This window comes from Pan paniscus, chromosome 9 (genome assembly GCF_029289425.2).
Source record: "Pan paniscus chromosome 9, NHGRI_mPanPan1-v2.0_pri, whole genome shotgun sequence".
NCBI classification, from domain to species: domain Eukaryota; kingdom Metazoa; phylum Chordata; class Mammalia; order Primates; family Hominidae; genus Pan; species Pan paniscus.
Window position 1 is genome coordinate 49,467,614 of NC_073258.2, and position 16,076 is coordinate 49,483,689.

General features: G+C 48.4%; 2 protein-coding genes across 69 annotated transcripts in view; both read left to right on the plus strand.

Moving 5' to 3' along the window:
• NR1H3 (nuclear receptor subfamily 1 group H member 3) overlaps positions 1-2,222 on the plus strand; it is a 20,093-nt gene extending 17,871 nt beyond the window's left edge. For 17 of the 19 annotated variants that reach the window (XM_055093680.1, XM_034932567.2, XM_034932562.2 and 14 more), the window contains 3 exons: positions 1,290-1,403; positions 1,638-1,732; positions 1,927-2,222. In XM_055093680.1, coding sequence (XP_054949655.1) covers positions 1,290-1,403; positions 1,638-1,732; positions 1,927-2,073 — 356 coding nt within the window. In that variant the 3' untranslated portion in view covers positions 2,074-2,222. Of the gene's footprint in view, positions 1-1,289; positions 1,404-1,605; positions 1,734-1,926 lie in introns of those variants that run through there. The other 2 variants (XM_063608458.1, XM_063608459.1) reach the window with 2 other exon arrangements.
• A 1,173-nt stretch (positions 2,223-3,395) lies between these two features.
• MADD (MAP kinase activating death domain) overlaps positions 3,396-16,076 on the plus strand; it is a 60,159-nt gene continuing 47,478 nt past the window's right edge. For all 50 annotated transcript variants that reach the window (XM_055093657.2, XM_055093662.2, XM_055093658.2 and 47 more), the window contains exons 1-9: positions 3,396-3,622; positions 7,199-7,348; positions 7,936-8,532; positions 9,274-9,577; positions 10,107-10,238; positions 11,535-11,648; positions 12,369-12,449; positions 14,930-15,108; positions 15,743-15,978. In XM_055093657.2, the coding sequence (XP_054949632.1) occupies positions 7,287-7,348; positions 7,936-8,532; positions 9,274-9,577; positions 10,107-10,238; positions 11,535-11,648; positions 12,369-12,449; positions 14,930-15,108; positions 15,743-15,978 (1,705 nt within the window). In that variant the 5' untranslated portion in view covers positions 3,396-3,622; positions 7,199-7,286. The remainder of the gene's footprint in view (positions 3,623-7,198; positions 7,349-7,935; positions 8,533-9,273; positions 9,578-10,106; positions 10,239-11,534; positions 11,649-12,368; positions 12,450-14,929; positions 15,109-15,742; positions 15,979-16,076) is intronic.

Genomic DNA, 16,076 nt, shown 5'->3' on the forward strand with positions numbered 1-16,076 from the left:
CACCGCATCCAGCCTTTTTTCTTTTTCTTTTTTTTTTTTTTGAGATGGAGTTTCACTCTGTCATCCAGGCTGGAGTGCAGTGGCGTGATCTTGGCTCACTGCAACCTCCGCCTCCCAGATTCAAGCAATTCTCCTCCCTCAGCCTCCTAAGTAGCTGGAATTACAGGAGTGCACCACCACGCCCAGCTAATTTTTGTATTTTCAGTGAGACAGGGTTTTGCCATGTCGGCCAGGCTGGTCTCAAACTCCTGACCTCAGGTGATCCCCCTGCCTCGGCCTCCCAAAATACTGGGATTACAGGCATGAACCGCCGTGCCTTGCTGAAAAAGGATTCTTGATAAACAAAAATAAGAGTTGCCTCTTTCTAGAAATGTGGAGCCCTCAAGAATTTTAATGACAGAATTGGCAGGTGATGGTGTCTCGTGCCTGTAATCCCAGCACTTTGGGAGGGCGAGGCGGGTGGATTGCTTGAGTCCAGGAGTTCGAGACCAGCCTGGGCAACATGGTGAAATCCTGTCACAACTAAAAATATAAGAATTAGCTACTTGTGATGGTATGCACCTGTAGTCCCAGCTACTAGGGAGGCTGAAGTAGGAGGATGGCTTGCACCCGGGAGGTCGAGGCTGCAGTGAGCTGTGATTGTGCTACTGCACTCCAGTCTGGGTGATAGAACAAGACCCTGTCTCAAAGAAAAAAAACAAGAATACCAGAATTATTATTTAATTCAGCACCTCTTGTGTGCCAGACACAGCGCTAAGTGCCCTGCATACTTTGTCATTGAACCATACCAACAATTTTCTGAGAAGGGTTCAGATATGATTCCCATTTCACAGATGAGGCTTAGAGGGGTTAAGACATTTGTTCAAGGTTACACAGCAAAGCCTTGTAGACCTTTTTTTTTTTTTGACGGAGTCTCGCTCTATCGCCCAGGCTGGAGTGCAGTAGTGCAATCTTGGGTCACTGCAACCTCCGCCTCCCGTGTTCAAGCAATTCTCCTGCCTCAGCCTCCCAAGTAGCTGGGATTACAGGCACCTGCCACCACGCCTGGCTAGTTTTTGTGTTTTTAGTACAGACGGGGTTTCGCCATGTTGGCCAGGCTCTTCTCGAACTCCTGACTTCAGGTGATCTGCCCGCCTCAGCCTCCGAAAGTGCTGGGATTACAGGCGTGAGCCACTGTGCCCGGCCTCAGTAAACTTCTTAGTGAGTTCCTAATAGTTCCCTAAGGTGAGGAGAGAAGAAAGTTCCTGCTGCTCCTGCTGCTTGCGTCAGCCTCCCTTCTTCCTCCCCAGGGCTGCAAGTGGAATTCATCAACCCCATCTTCGAGTTCTCCAGGGCCATGAATGAGCTGCAACTCAATGATGCCGAGTTTGCCTTGCTCATTGCTATCAGCATCTTCTCTGCAGGTGTGGAGGAGGGGCAATGGGAAACAGCAAGAGACTTACACCAAGGAGGGCTGCAGGTCCCACAGGAATCGGTGGGGGGAGGGGGGTGGTGGCTTGGGAGGGTGGAGGCATTTGCTGTGTTATTTTAGGATGAGAGAGCTTGGCTGGAGCATGTCTCTATATTTTGGTTGCAATTTGGGGTATGGAACTGGACCCTGGCCAGACCTGCTCCTCAACTCTCTTGGTGACCTATAGACCGGCCCAACGTGCAGGACCAGCTCCAGGTAGAGAGGCTGCAGCACACATATGTGGAAGCCCTGCATGCCTACGTCTCCATCCACCATCCCCATGTGAGTCTCCCCATGGTGCTCCTTTTCCTCCTTCCCACACACAGGCCCATTCCCTGACATACCTACTTTCCCTTCAAGAATTTCTCTCTGACTGCATGGTGTGCAGACAATTCACCTCTCCCACAACTCCCCTACTCTTGCCCCGCTTCCCTGGGGACAGGCAAAAGCTGTGTTTGTCTCTCTCCTTTCCCCAGGACCGACTGATGTTCCCACGGATGCTAATGAAACTGGTGAGCCTCCGGACCCTGAGCAGCGTCCACTCAGAGCAAGTGTTTGCACTGCGTCTGCAGGACAAAAAGCTCCCACCGCTGCTCTCTGAGATCTGGGATGTGCACGAATGACTGTTCTGTCCCCATATTTTCTGTTTTCTTGGCCGGATGGCTGAGGCCTGGTGGCTGCCTCCTAGAAGTGGAACAGACTGAGAAGGGCAAACATTCCTGGGAGCTGGGCAAGGAGATCCTCCCGTGGCATTAAAAGAGAGTCAAAGGGTTGCGAGTTTTGTGGCTACTGAGCAGTGGAGCCCTCGCTAACACTGTGCTGTGTCTGAAGATCATGCTGACCCCACAAACGGATGGGCCTGGGGGCCACTTTGCACAAGGTTCTCCAGAGCCCTGCCCATCCTGCCTCCACCACTTCCTGTTTTTCCCACAGGGCCCCAAGAAAAATTCTCCACTGTCACTCTGTGGTATGGCCATAAATGCCTCAGCGCCGCCTCACTGATAGGTCTGGTACTGTTTGAACAGGAAGATCAAAATGAATACAAAATGAGAGAAACCAATTTCTGGATTGGGGGTGGGGACACGGTAATAGAGGAGGAAGCCTGCGATCTTTAGGATCCGCCTCCAGGCTCAGAGGAGGGAGAGTCACAAATGACAGCCTTGGCCGTGAGAGGGGGCCTCTTCTTACTAACCCCCACTGCGCCATATGGGTAAATGGAATGCTGAGGCTTAGGCGCCCCCTTCCCCTGCTGGGATCCGGGTAGGATCCGGTTGCCTTTCTGCGGTGGAGGAGGAAGTGTTGGATTTCAGCGCTAAGGCGTCGGCGGTGCACCTCACGTGCATGTGTAGCATGCCTTGGTTTTTCCTTTGGCATCTGAAAAAGGCACAACCTGAAAGACCTAGAACCCAGTGTCGGTCCCCAGGCCCTTTGGGACAGGAAGAGAAGAGCCGTGTGGCCGCGGGGAGGATGTCCTGCGGCGGGGCTGTCCTCGCGGACTGACTGGACTCCATCTCCCAGCGGGCGCCGCGGCGCGGCCACGCCCCCCCACTCCCCGCGCGCGCCCGGTGGAGGTAACCGCGGCCGCGCGGCCCCCTCTGCCCCCGCTGCCCAGGATTGGTAGGCTCCACCGCGCGGCAGCCGGCTTCCCTGCTCGGGCGCCGAGCACCGCCAAAGCGCGTGAGTGGGGGTGAGGACTGGGGGATGGGGAGCCCGTCAGGAAGTCTCAGGGGCCGATTATCTTGGGAAGTGACTTTCAGAGGAATCCCCATGTCGTCGAAACGGGCGCTATGACCCCGTCGGGTGAGAGTCTCTCTGAGCAACCCAAACAGAAGGTACTGCTGTGGGTCCTCCACTTGGCACGCGACGGCGCTAGGTCGGCCTGGCGCGCCCTCCCGCGCCCACGGGCGCTAGGCTAGGTCTGTGCGCAGCCGCTGTCTCCCGAGGTCGGCCCCGCCCCGCGGCGCTCGGCTCGGCGCAGCCCCGGCCCCCCGGGCTCAATGGTACAGCCCCGGCCCCGGCCTCCCCCTCCGCACCCCGCGCGAGTGGTGCGTGCCCCCCAGTGCAGACGCGGAACTGGCGCCCGCTCGGAGCGGCGCCGCGCTGGGGAGCGACTGACGCCCCGCTGCCGGGGGACGTCGGGCTGGGCCTGGCCAGTCCCCCAGAGCTTGGGAGGTAGGAGAGTCTGGGCCGGTGGGGGTCCTGGGCGAGCGTCTGGGGACTCCGAGCGGGAGACGGGCTCTGAGAGGACACCGTGGCTCTTGGGGGAAGGGGTCTGTCAGGAGGCCCTGGGGGAGTGTGAAGGGGCGTGGGGACGGGGGTCTGCCGAGGAGGGGCGGGGCCGGGAATGGGGGCGCCCCGGGCAGAGGAGGGGGCTCAGGCTACTGGGCTTGGTTCCTGCCGAGCGGGCGGCTCGGGTTCAGGTTCGGGGCGGGGGCGGGGGCGGGGGAGAACTGTCCAGCAGGTGAGGGGGCGGGCAGAGCTGGCCAGCCCCGGGGCCGAGCCCGCACAGCGCTTGGCGGGTGTGCTTGTGCGTGTGCGTGCTTGCGCCTTATTTTTGGCTAGAATTTGGAGAAACACGTTTGGTTCTCAAGAAATTTTTTTTTTAACTTGATGTTTCGAAATTGACTTGCTGGAGAGAGAACACCATTTCATCTTTCTGCAATCGCTCTCCTCCCCATCCTCGTGTATCTACCTTCTTCCACCTTTCCCTGCCCTCCCCTCTACCCCAACCCTGCCAGCTGCCAGCCTCCTTGCTCCAGTTCTCCCATACGCTGGACCAGTCTGTGCTGATGAGCTTGCAAGGTCACTGCCTGGGGAGGTAGAGGAGGGAAGGAGAGCCTCCTGTTGTGTTCACGTCAGCAGAGATGTCATATCGCTCTCTGGTTCCTGTGGTTTTACTGTGAGATCCTGTCCAAAATGAGGGACGAATCCAGGGGTTGGTTAGCATGGCTATTTCTGCTGAAAAGGCATAGATAACTTAAAAGTTTGTGAATCCTAAATCTACCTCTGGGTGGAGCTGATGGTGATGTCGGACTTCAGCAGATAGATATGCATTTTGAGCTGGATGCTTTTGGAATACAGGAAGATAGGAACCACAGGCTCTACGTTAGTAAACATGATTGAGGCAAGAGGCAGATTCGGAGCCTCGTTGGTTGTGAAGACAAGAGTGTGAGTTGTGGGTGATGTTAGAGGATTTAGTCTTTAGAGGAGTTAGAGGTGTTAGTCTTTGTGGGGAGGGGAGAGAGGAGAGAATGAGAAGGAAAATCTTAGTTATCTTTGCAATCTGAATAACTGAAGGCAGTGGCTGCTGATCAGATGTGAACTCTGGCTAAAAATTTATCCTACCACCCGTAGCTAGAATAATAACAAGATCTCAGGGTCCTTGTGGCTCTGGAAGGAAATGATTGTGAGTGACTTGAGTTTCGTCAGATAGTTGTCAGTGGAGAGGGACTGAGATCCCACCAAGGCTAGAGAGGCCTGATGCGTACTCAGTAGGAGGTGCTTCAGGCCTGATCTTTGAGATTTTGGTTGGAGAGGGCTCCGGGTTTTCAATGTAAACATAGATTGCAAGGTGTAGCCTAGAGCTCTGGTTCTATAAATTCTGTTTTACTTTAAGATACTTTGGCTCTCACTCTAGTCATTTCTACATAATTCTTTTATTTTTCCGAATCCCATGACAGGTTAACTACATAATTCTTTATTAAAACAAATTATGCTTTTTACTCATATCCCATTTCATTTCTCTATTTCTCTCCCCCTTGGATTCTGCTCAGGAGGAGCTGAGTGCGGCTCTGTTATAGTGCCCCACCTCCTGCAGTTTGCTCATGACTCTATTGCAGTTGGGAGAACCAAGGGACTGTTTGGGTTCGTTAAGCAGTGGTGATACCTAGAAATGAATATATGGCGTGCTCAGAAACCTGGTGGTGTTCTAGAGATATCACTATCAAAAGCCAGAATTAGGACGAAGTACAAACTACAGACAGATGAGGGAGAAGACAACCTAATTCTTAGCAGGTACTGTCAGTGGGAGAAGTGTCTCTAGGTTCGAGGAGAGTGAATTGTTATGGGCCTTGGCCGACTCTGGAGTAGCAGCTGCTAGCACTGTGCGGTCACCAAGCAGGGGAGGGGCTGTGGCTCTGCTATAAATAGTGCTGGGAGCCGGAGTCGCTATGGAGATAAAACTGAATCCTATTACCTGCAGGTCCTCTATTGGGAGCAAGGGAAAGGAGAAAGCAGTATTTTGAGGATTTGAGAGGTATTGCAAATAGGTCTTGTTTATTGTTAGGTAGGGGAGAAAAAACTTCTACTCATTACCTAAACCAAATAGGGCCTTAAGCATCCAGGGAGTGTGTATGTCTGTATATATGGGAGTGCCCGCAACAGCAGGTGAGGGAGTAGAGGGTGTGTGTGTGTATACGATAATGGGTTTCTCTCCGTGTGCATTGGACAAGGTCTTAGGCCGCATGTAGAGCACAGAGGTAGAATCCTGGAACACTAGAAATATGAGAAAAGAACTTCTACTCATAGAAGAAGTAGCCCTACTAGAAATAGCTGTGCAGCGGGGTGAAACGTTTTATTTAGAGAAGTGTATAGACACTTAACACGAAATAAATTATAATTAAGACCATGAAAGCTTTTCCTAATTTTAGGACATAGTTTAGAAATTTCTCTGGGCACCTCTCCCTGTCCTTGCAGAAATCCTGGTATTTCTGCCTCTAATTCATAGCCTCTGTAATGTATAGTAGGACAAGGACTCATCTGTGGGTATTGTATTACTGATTCTGAGCCTGAGATCAAAATAGAGGAGAGATTATGATTCAGCACCAAGGGCAGAGCTAGTAGCAGTGGCCTCTGGGCTCCTTTCTTGCCTGAAGGAGGGAGAAAAGTGGTGCAGATTAGGCAATTGGGGCATGGACATTTTCATTTGAGATCACATGAGGTAGAATAGCCAGCTGTTATTGTCTGAGCATGGTTAACTAGACAGTCTATATGGTAGTTTCACATCAAGCTGAATGTAGATTGTTGAAACAGAATAATTACGTTTCCATCTAGACCTAGAAGTGCAGGTTAGTGCTAGCTAGTTGAGGAGTCTGGTTTGATCCTGATCCACCCTGGAGGGGTCCTGAGAGTGACTTCAATTTTTGTTACAATGACTGAGTCCAGATTAGATGGCCTAGGTCTTTTTTTCAGAAACAGAGCCCCAGGCGTTAAGCTGGAAATTAAGTCATTGGTAGGGATAGGTAGGTGAACCATTATTTATCTACATTTTTTTTTTCTTGAGACGGAGTCTCACTCTGTCACCCAGGCTCGAGTGCAGTGGTGCGATCTCAGCTCACCACAGCCTCCACCTCCTGGGTTCAAGCGATTCTCATGCCTCAGACTCCCGAGTAGCTGGGATTACAGATGTGTGCCACCACACCCGGCTAATTTTTTTGTATTTTTAGTAGAGATGGGGTTTTGCCATGTTGGCCAGCTGGTCTCAAACTCCTGACCTCAGGTGATCCGCCTCGGCCTCCCAGAGTTCTGGGGTTACAGGCGTGAGCCACCGTGCCTGGCCTATCTATTTTTTAACATTTGATTCTGTGAGCTCATGAGCCTAGACACGAGGCTAGGCAAGCGTCAAGTTCTCCTATCATTAGTATGAAAGTGGAAAACCTTCTGACCTCTGCCTCTGGCCGGGAAGAAGTTGAGAAGGATGAGTCCCTTAGGCACAGCAGTGGATCTTATCAGTACTTTTTTTCCTATTAGACTTCGATTTTCAGAATTCCTCCCGGGAATGCTGACTCCTTGCTTGGTGCCCTGATGCTTCTCTGAGATAAACTGATGAATTGGAACCATGGTGCAAAAGAAGAAGTTCTGTCCTCGGTTACTTGACTATCTAGTGATCGTAGGGGCCAGGTAACCAAGAAGAGATTGACTTTTGTCTTAATATCTGGGATAGCCATAAAATCTGCAGTTGTTCCCCTCTCCGATTTCCATGTTGCTTTGCATAGCTCATCTTCGCCTGTTATTTTACCCTGATGGGAGCATCGAAGCCAGTAGGGAAAAAAACAAAATCAGGTGGATTGAAAGCAAAACCCTGCTCTTAACTAACATCTTCTTGATGTCGAGCAAATATACTCTTTATACCTCAGTTTTCTTATTTTGTAAAAAGAAAAAGTACATTATAAGCTACTCCTCTATGTATACTTTTTTGGTAATTTATTAGTTAATTCACTTTAAAAGATGTTAATCATCTTAAGGTGCCAGTGATAATTTTATTGTCAAAATCTCCCCTTCATTTCAGAATAGATGCCTTCATGACAGTGTAGACTTCACTTAGGTTGCCAGCTCCATGCGGCAGGCAGCAGCCATATTTTCCAAGGTGTTACAGTCAGGTTACTTTATCCAAAATAGCATCTTGAGCTTTATTTGTTGACTGTGGTTAAAATTCGATAGCCCATTCCATCCCTTCAGGCTGCTGAATTTGTCTTTATGTTCTTCAGGCACCCGAGCAGTGATAGCGTGGCCCAGACTCCTGAATTGCTACGGCGATACCCCTTGGAGGATCACACTGAGTTTCCCCTGCCCCCAGATGTAGTGTTCTTCTGCCAGCCCGAGGGCTGCCTGAGCGTGCGGCAGCGGCGCATGAGCCTTCGGGATGATACCTCTTTTGTCTTCACCCTCACTGACAAGGACACTGGAGTCACGCGATATGGCATCTGTGTTAACTTCTACCGCTCCTTCCAAAAGCGAATCTCTAAGGAGAAGGGGGAAGGTGGGGCAGGGTCCCGTGGGAAGGAAGGAACCCATGCCACCTGTGCCTCAGAAGAGGGTGGCACTGAGAGCTCAGAGAGTGGCTCATCCCTGCAGCCTCTCAGTGCTGACTCTACCCCTGATGTGAACCAGTCTCCTCGGGGCAAACGCCGGGCCAAGGCGGGGAGCCGCTCCCGCAACAGTACTCTCACGTCCCTGTGCGTGCTCAGCCACTACCCTTTCTTCTCCACCTTCCGAGAGTGTTTGTATACCCTCAAGCGCCTGGTGGACTGCTGTAGTGAGCGCCTTCTGGGCAAGAAACTGGGCATCCCTCGAGGCGTACAAAGGTACAGTTTGCTGCTGATGCCTAATGGGGGAAGCATTTATAGATTCCATGTAATTGGTCTTTGAGGGGCATAGGAAATTTCCTCTACAGCTCAAGGTCCTTCAGACCTATTAAGCATATTTAGAGTATTTAGAGTTAATCTTTTTTCTTTTGGAGACAGAGTCTCGCTCTGTTGCCCAGGCTGGAGTGCAGTGGTGCGATCTCGGCTCACTGCAACCCCTGCCTCCTGGGTTCAAGTGATCCTTCTGCCTCAGCCTCCCGAGTAGCTGGGATTACAGGTGCACGCCACCATGACCAGCTAATTTTGGTATTTTTGTAGAGACAAGGTTTCGCCATGTTGGCCAGGCTGGTCTCAAACTCCTCACCTCAGGTGGTCCACCCATGTTGGCCTCCCAAAGTGCTGGGATTATAGGCGTGAGCATCATCCCCAGCCAAGAGTTAATCTTTACTAAGCAAAAGACTGCTGCAGAGTTAGACCTCTTTCCAAAATTGTGTTTGGAGTAATGCTGGAATTTGGTGTTTTAACTGTGGTTAGGACAGTAAGTCTTACCCAGTATATATCTTTACATTTGCTTTTGCCATTGTATATACTTTCCGGTCCTATCTGAGCTCAGAGACTGGGCTTTCTTAATGATGCTCCGTTTCCCATTGTCATCGTTAGAGCCTCTGTGGTGATACTGAGTTGCAGTAGGGTATAAGCTTCTGATGCTAAAGTGTCTGATTCCTGCTGTCTGCTTCTCAGGGACACCATGTGGCGGATCTTTACTGGATCGCTGCTGGTAGAGGAGAAGTCAAGTGCCCTTCTGCATGACCTTCGAGAGATTGAGGCCTGGATCTATCGATTGCTGCGCTCCCCAGTACCCGTCTCTGGGCAGAAGCGAGTAGACATCGAGGTCCTACCCCAAGAGCTCCAGCCAGCTCTGACCTTTGCTCTTCCAGACCCATCTCGATTCACCCTAGTGGATTTCCCACTGCACCTTCCCTTGGAACTTCTAGGTGTGGACGCCTGTCTCCAGGTGCTAACCTGCATTCTGTTAGAGCACAAGGTGAGAGGCAAGCTTCCTAGACCTTTCTAGGGGAGAAACTCTTAAATATGCCAGTGGCCAGACCACGAGCTCTTAGAGGACAGGGACTACATATTTTTCACCTTTTTGTCTTCAGGAGGTAACATGATGCCTGGTAAACAGCAGGTGTTCCGTAGATGTGGGTTGAATTAAGATTCTGGTATCATGTGGGATGTATTTAGAGGGTTTACCATTCATTAGGGCTTATCCTTAATTGTACTGACCTAATTCTTTGGAAATATCAGTAGTTCTGTTTCAGTGAGTGGTCCTGGGATGGGCAGTACAAGAACTAGGAAGGTAAGGGAGTGATTTGCATATCTCAGGTGACTGAGGATCACCATTGTGCCTGGATTGGGAGGTGGCAGGCATGGTCGGGCAGGGGGCAGTGGGGGAGACAAAGCTGGAGCTGTAGGCTCGATGAAGTGGAAACCAAGTTGTAATGTTGGAAGCTGTTTTCTTGTAAACCATATTTTATGTTTTGGAGTGATTCTTACTGGATGGCTCATGACAGGTGGTGCTACAGTCCCGAGACTACAATGCACTCTCCATGTCTGTGATGGCATTCGTGGCAATGATCTACCCACTGGAGTATATGTTTCCTGTCATCCCGCTGCTACCCACCTGCATGGCATCAGCAGAGCAGGTGAGTCTCAAAGCGACTTCCAGCTTTCTCACCTCTGTCTTCCTGAGGGAGGAGGCTTAATGCTCAAAGAAGTTGTAAGTGAGTGCTGGTCCTCAATCCTTTATCATAACTTATTTGTCTACAAAATCTGACTGATTTGAACTGATCTGGTGGCAAGGCTTATGCTATTTTAGTTTTTATTTATCACAACAAATGTTAATGACTGTAGGCCACTGGCTACACTGCAGCAGGTGTTACGTGTGTTACGTAATACAGTAGTTCCTCCTTATCTGTGGAGGACACATTCCAAGACCCCCCAGTGGATGCCTCAAACCACAGATAGTTCCAAACTCTATAGATACTTTGTTTTTTTCTATACATATATACCGGTGATACCGTTTAATTTATGAATTAGACACAGTAAGAGAGTAACAGTTTCTCTTTGGGCATATATTTGGTGTTTTTTGGAGACAGAGTCTCCCTCTATCCCCCAGGCTGGAGTACAGTGGCACAATCTCGGCCCACTGGAGCCTCTGCCTTCCGGGTTCAAGTGATTCTCCTGCTTCAGCCTCCCTAGTAGCTGGGATTACAGGCACTGCCACCACCACACACCAAATAATTTTTTGTATTTTTAGTAGAGACGGGGTTTCACCATGTTGGCTGGGCTGGTCTTGAACTCTTGACCTTAGGTGATCCGCCTGCCTCAGCCTCCCAAAGTGCTGGGATTACAGGCATGAGCCACCGTGCCCAGCCTCTTTCTACATATATTTGGCTTCTCTTTGGCATATCCCAATTGCCAGCATCAGTACCCTTGTGCTTTGGGGCCATTATTAAGTAAAATAAGGGTTACTTGAACACAAACGCTGAGATTGTGCGACAGTTGATCTGATAACTGAGATGGCTACAGGCTGGACACGGGTGATTCATGTCTGGGTGGGACAGAGCGGGACAGCATGAGATTTCATCATGCTTCTCAGAACTATTGTCCTGCACTTCAGATATGATCAAGCTGCAGTTTAAAATTTATGAATTGTTTATTTCTGGAATTTTCCTTTTAATATTTTCAGACTACAGTTTGCCTCAGGTAACTGGAATCACAGAAAGTGAAACTGTGGATAAGAAAGACTACTGTATACAAAAAAATGTACCATGTTACCTTTCAAAAAATCTGAAAAATTCTGAATTTTCAAATACATCTGGCCTCGAGTTTTGGAAGAGGGATTGTATCTGCGTTTCCTTATCTAGAAGAATCCAGACTTGATAAGTGCTCATGATAGGTTTTGTCTTTGTTTCTCACCTTCTTTATCATTTCCACAGCTGCTGTTGGCTCCAACCCCGTACATCATTGGGGTTCCTGCCAGCTTCTTCCTCTACAAACTGGACTTCAAAATGCCTGATGATGTATGGCTAGTGGATCTGGACAGCAATAGGGTGAGGTTCTTGGCTGAGGCATTGTAGAGTCTAGAGGAGGATTGCATTCTAGACCCAGTCCTGAGATATCTGTTTCTAGATTCCTTTCAGGAACGTCCTAAGTTGTTGGATAATTTCTATTGCGAGACTTACTGAAACAAGTTTTTTAAAATGCTCCTTTTACCTTATTAGCCAAATAAACCCTTGGTTAGGTCTCAGAGAATTACAGGATTTATTTTTGCCAGAATTAAGTGACCCCCCACCATATCCTCCAAGAGCAGTCAGACAGTTGTGATCTGAGGGCCATTACATGTGGTATAGATCATCTCTTAATGGTTTCCCTGGGGTATAGTTTCCAGTAAGAAACTGTCTTTCAATGCAGGCTTAATGAATTATATGACCATTCTGCAATGTGAATACATTCAGACTTTGGTGGGAAGCCCTTATGTGTGCTCATTGTAAAACTTAAAAAAAATAAAAATAAGCGTAAATAAAATAAGTGAAAAGAAAAACCATAATCCTTTTATCTAGAGATAATAACCAATAACATTAAGTTATATTTCATTTCAGATGCATATGTATGTCATATATGTGTGTACATATATCTTACTGTGCAGTTATATAATGTATATTCGTTTATATAATAATAATGTATATACGTCCTCTTATTTTTATTTATGTAAGTGAAATTCCTGAGCAATAAACTCTAAGGTCACGTCTTTTATCATTTCTCTGGTGCAGGTGATTGCCCCCACCAATGCAGAAGTGCTGCCTATCCTGCCAGAACCAGAATCACTAGAGCTGAAAAAGCATTTAAAGCAGGTAGGTGAAGAACGAAGGAAAGAAAGGGGAGTATTAGATGCTGTGGGATTCCTATAAGAAGACAGCTATTCTCAGAGCCAATTTCCTATCAAACTTCAAGTGGAGTAGTTTTCTTCACCCTGGATGGGCTTAAGAAAAGGCGTATCCCATTTCTGGGTGGCAGAGTGAATTTCTGTTTTTGATTCCAATTCATTGTATGCTTTACCATCTTCTAATGCTTATGATGCTGTATAAAATAGCCCTTCACTCTCTGTTTCTTGTATGTGTGCCACTCTCTATGGCTTCAGAACATTTTCTCAGTCTTTTTTTTTTTTGAGATGTGGAGTCTTGCTCTGTCACCCAGGCTGGAGTGCAGTGGCGCGATCTCGGCTCACTGCAAGCTCTGCCTTCTGGGTTCACGCCATTCTTCTGCCTCTCCAGGAGCTGGGACTATAGGCGCACGCCGCCACACCCGGCTAATTTTTTTGTATTTTTAGTAGAGACGGGGTTTTGCCATGTTAGCCAGGATGGCCTCTATCTCCTGACCTCATGATCCGCCTGCCTCAGCCTCCCGAAGTGCTGGGATTACAGGCGTGAGCCACTGCACCCGGCCGATTTTCTCAGTCTTGTTAGGTGGAAGTTAGTGTGGACCATCTGGCTGCTTTTATATCATCTTCTAGAGTTGATCCTGAGGTACCTTTCTTCAAAAATTCCTTTATTTGGCTGGGCGCGGTGCCTCATGCCTGTAATCCCAGCACTTTGGGAGGCCGAGGCAGGTGAATCATGAGGTCAGGAGTTGAAGACCAGCCTGGCCATTATGTTGAAACCCTGTCTCTACTAAAAATACAAAAATTAGCCGGGCATGGTGGTGGACGCCCGTAGTCCAGCTACTTGGGAGGCTGAGGCAGAAGAATCACTTGAACCCAGGAGGCAGAGGTTGCAGTGAGCCAAGATTGCGCCATTGCACTCCTGCCTGGGCCACAGAGTGAGACTCAGTCTCAAACAAACAAAAAAATTCCTCTCTTTGAGTAATTCCTCACATCCATTTTTTATTGATTGATTTTCTTCTTCCTCTGCATGCTGAACACAGTACCTGAAGGTAACACATGACAAAGCTTCATTCCCTTCCCCTGCCTTATGTGTTGTACAGGAACACCAGTAGATAGCACTGTGTTTATTTTTAGGAATCCTTGCTCTCATTTGAAGGGCCTTTAGAAATCTTTTTCTGTGTTGTCTGAAGTACTTAGTAGTATCTCTAGATGCTATGTTTGGGTTTAAATGGGTCATTGTGTTTCATCCCTCTCACCTCAGTTGCTTCATCACTGCTAGTATAATATGATACCTTGTTACTGCAGAGTCTAGTGGGAATTTTAAGTTCAGAAAGTTCTCTAGCTGCCTTCACTTGCTGTGTTTTCAGTCTTGATGATTGCTTTAGTATGACTAATGAGATGGAGAGGTTAATAAATGGAATTATATTTTAATTAATTAATTTATTTATTTATTTATTTTGAGATGGAGTCCCACTCTGTCACCCAGGCTGGAGTGCAGTGGCACAATCTCGGCTCACTGCATTCTCTGCCTCCCAAGTTCAAGTGAATCTCTTGCCTCAGCCTCCTGAGTAGCTGGGATTCCAGGCACACACCACTGTGCCCAGCTAATTTGTTTGTATTTTTAGTAGAGCTGGGGTTTCATCATGTTGGCCAGGCTGGTCTCAAACTCCTAACTTCAGGTGATCCACTTGCCTTGGCCTCCCAAAGTATTGGGATTACAGGCATGAGCCACCGTGCCCAGCCAGAATTATATTTTAAATGTTTGTAGGAGCTAAGATCCTTGGACTCATTGATCCTGTGTTCTAACTCCTGCTATTCAAAGTGTGGTTTGTGAACCAGCAACATTAGCATCACTCGGGCTTGTTAAAGTGCAGGATCACTCCAGGCATATTGAATCGGGATCTGCATTTTAACAGCCTCCCCTGGTGATTCTTCTCCTCACTCACATTTGAGAAGCACTGCTGCTCTCGACCAGTGGTCTTCACACTGCCCCATTGAGCCTCTGAGGGGCTGATTTAGCTTGGGAGCCCTGAGCATTTGAGGCTCTGCTTCCTGTGTCCTTCAGAGCAGCTCTGTTTTCAAATTTCCATTCTATATAATTTCACATAGATTCCAATTTTAAAAAACATTTAATGACTATAATAATTTTGCAAACGACTGTTGTGGACTTCAGATAAGATCAAGTTGCCTTGAGCTAGGTTGTCTTAAGATGGAGAGCTACATATTTCAAACTGTTTTCTAAAGGCTAGAATATTGGGATTTTTATTTCAAAGATGAAAGGTCTGAAATGGGTTGGCCGTGATTTGCAAATTAGCACCGTTCTTTGTTGCAGAACTTTTTGACCAGAGAATACGAGGTAGCAGACCTTAGGAAGGCCTTTTCCTTGGAGTTAAGATTGGCTAGCTGCCCAGGGACGTTCCTTGTGTAAGGAATTTTCTTGTTGTTCCACAGGCCTTGGCCAGCATGAGTCTCAACACCCAGCCCATCCTCAATCTGGAGAAATTTCATGAGGGCCAGGAGATCCCCCTTCTCTTGGGAAGGCCTTCTAATGACCTGCAGTCCACACCCTCCACTGAATTCAACCCACTCATCTATGGCAATGATGTGGATTCTGTGGATGTTGCAACCAGGTAAGACCAAGCCGACTGTATAATCACAAGTTCTTAAATTAATTTCTTTGCTCTCTAAGGGACCTTGGGGCAGACTATTTCTCTGAACCAGGGTTCCTTTTTTTTTTTTTTTTTGAGATAGATTCTCACTCTTGTTGGAGTGCAATGGCATAATCTCAGTTCACTGCAACTTCCACCTCCTGGGTTCAAGTGATTCTCCTGCCTTAGCTTCCTGAGTGGCTGGGATTACAGGCGCCTGCCACCACGCCTGGCTAATTTTTATATTTTTAGTAGAGACGGGGTTTCACTATGTTGGCCAGGCTGGTCTGGAACTCCTGACCTCAGGTGATCCACCCGCCTCGTCCTCCCAAAGTGCTGGGATTACAGCCGTGAGCCACCACACCCAGCCCAGGGTTTCTTTATGTATAAAATATATACCATATTTGGTTGTTATTTTCCACCTTAGTAAAAGCAAAGTGAAGAAATAGTAAACCACATGCTCAGGATGAAGAGGGGGCTGATGATTCTTTAAGATATCTCTCCCCTTGATGTTGGAAGCCTGTTAAGTGATGGCTTTGGGAGGTGTTCTAAGACTTTGGATCATGGGAATCCTTACCCTATGGGTCTCAGATTATCTCATCATCTGCTTCCCCAGGGTTGCCATGGTACGGTTCTTCAATTCCGCCAACGTGCTGCAGGGATTTCAGATGCACACGCGTACCCTGCGCCTCTTTCCTCGGCCTGTGGTAGCTTTTCAAGCTGGCTCCTTTCTAGCCTCACGTCCCCGGCAGACTCCTTTTGCCGAGAAATTGGCCAGGACTCAGGCTGTGGAGTACTTTGGGGAATGGATCCTTAACCCCACCAACTATGCCTTTCAGCGAATTCACAACAGTGAGTCCACCTGCCCTCTGCTCCGCTCTGCCTTGTGCCTCTGTCCTCCTGATGGACTTTGATTTTTCCTTTGCTAATGTTTGACCTGTGCCTTCTAT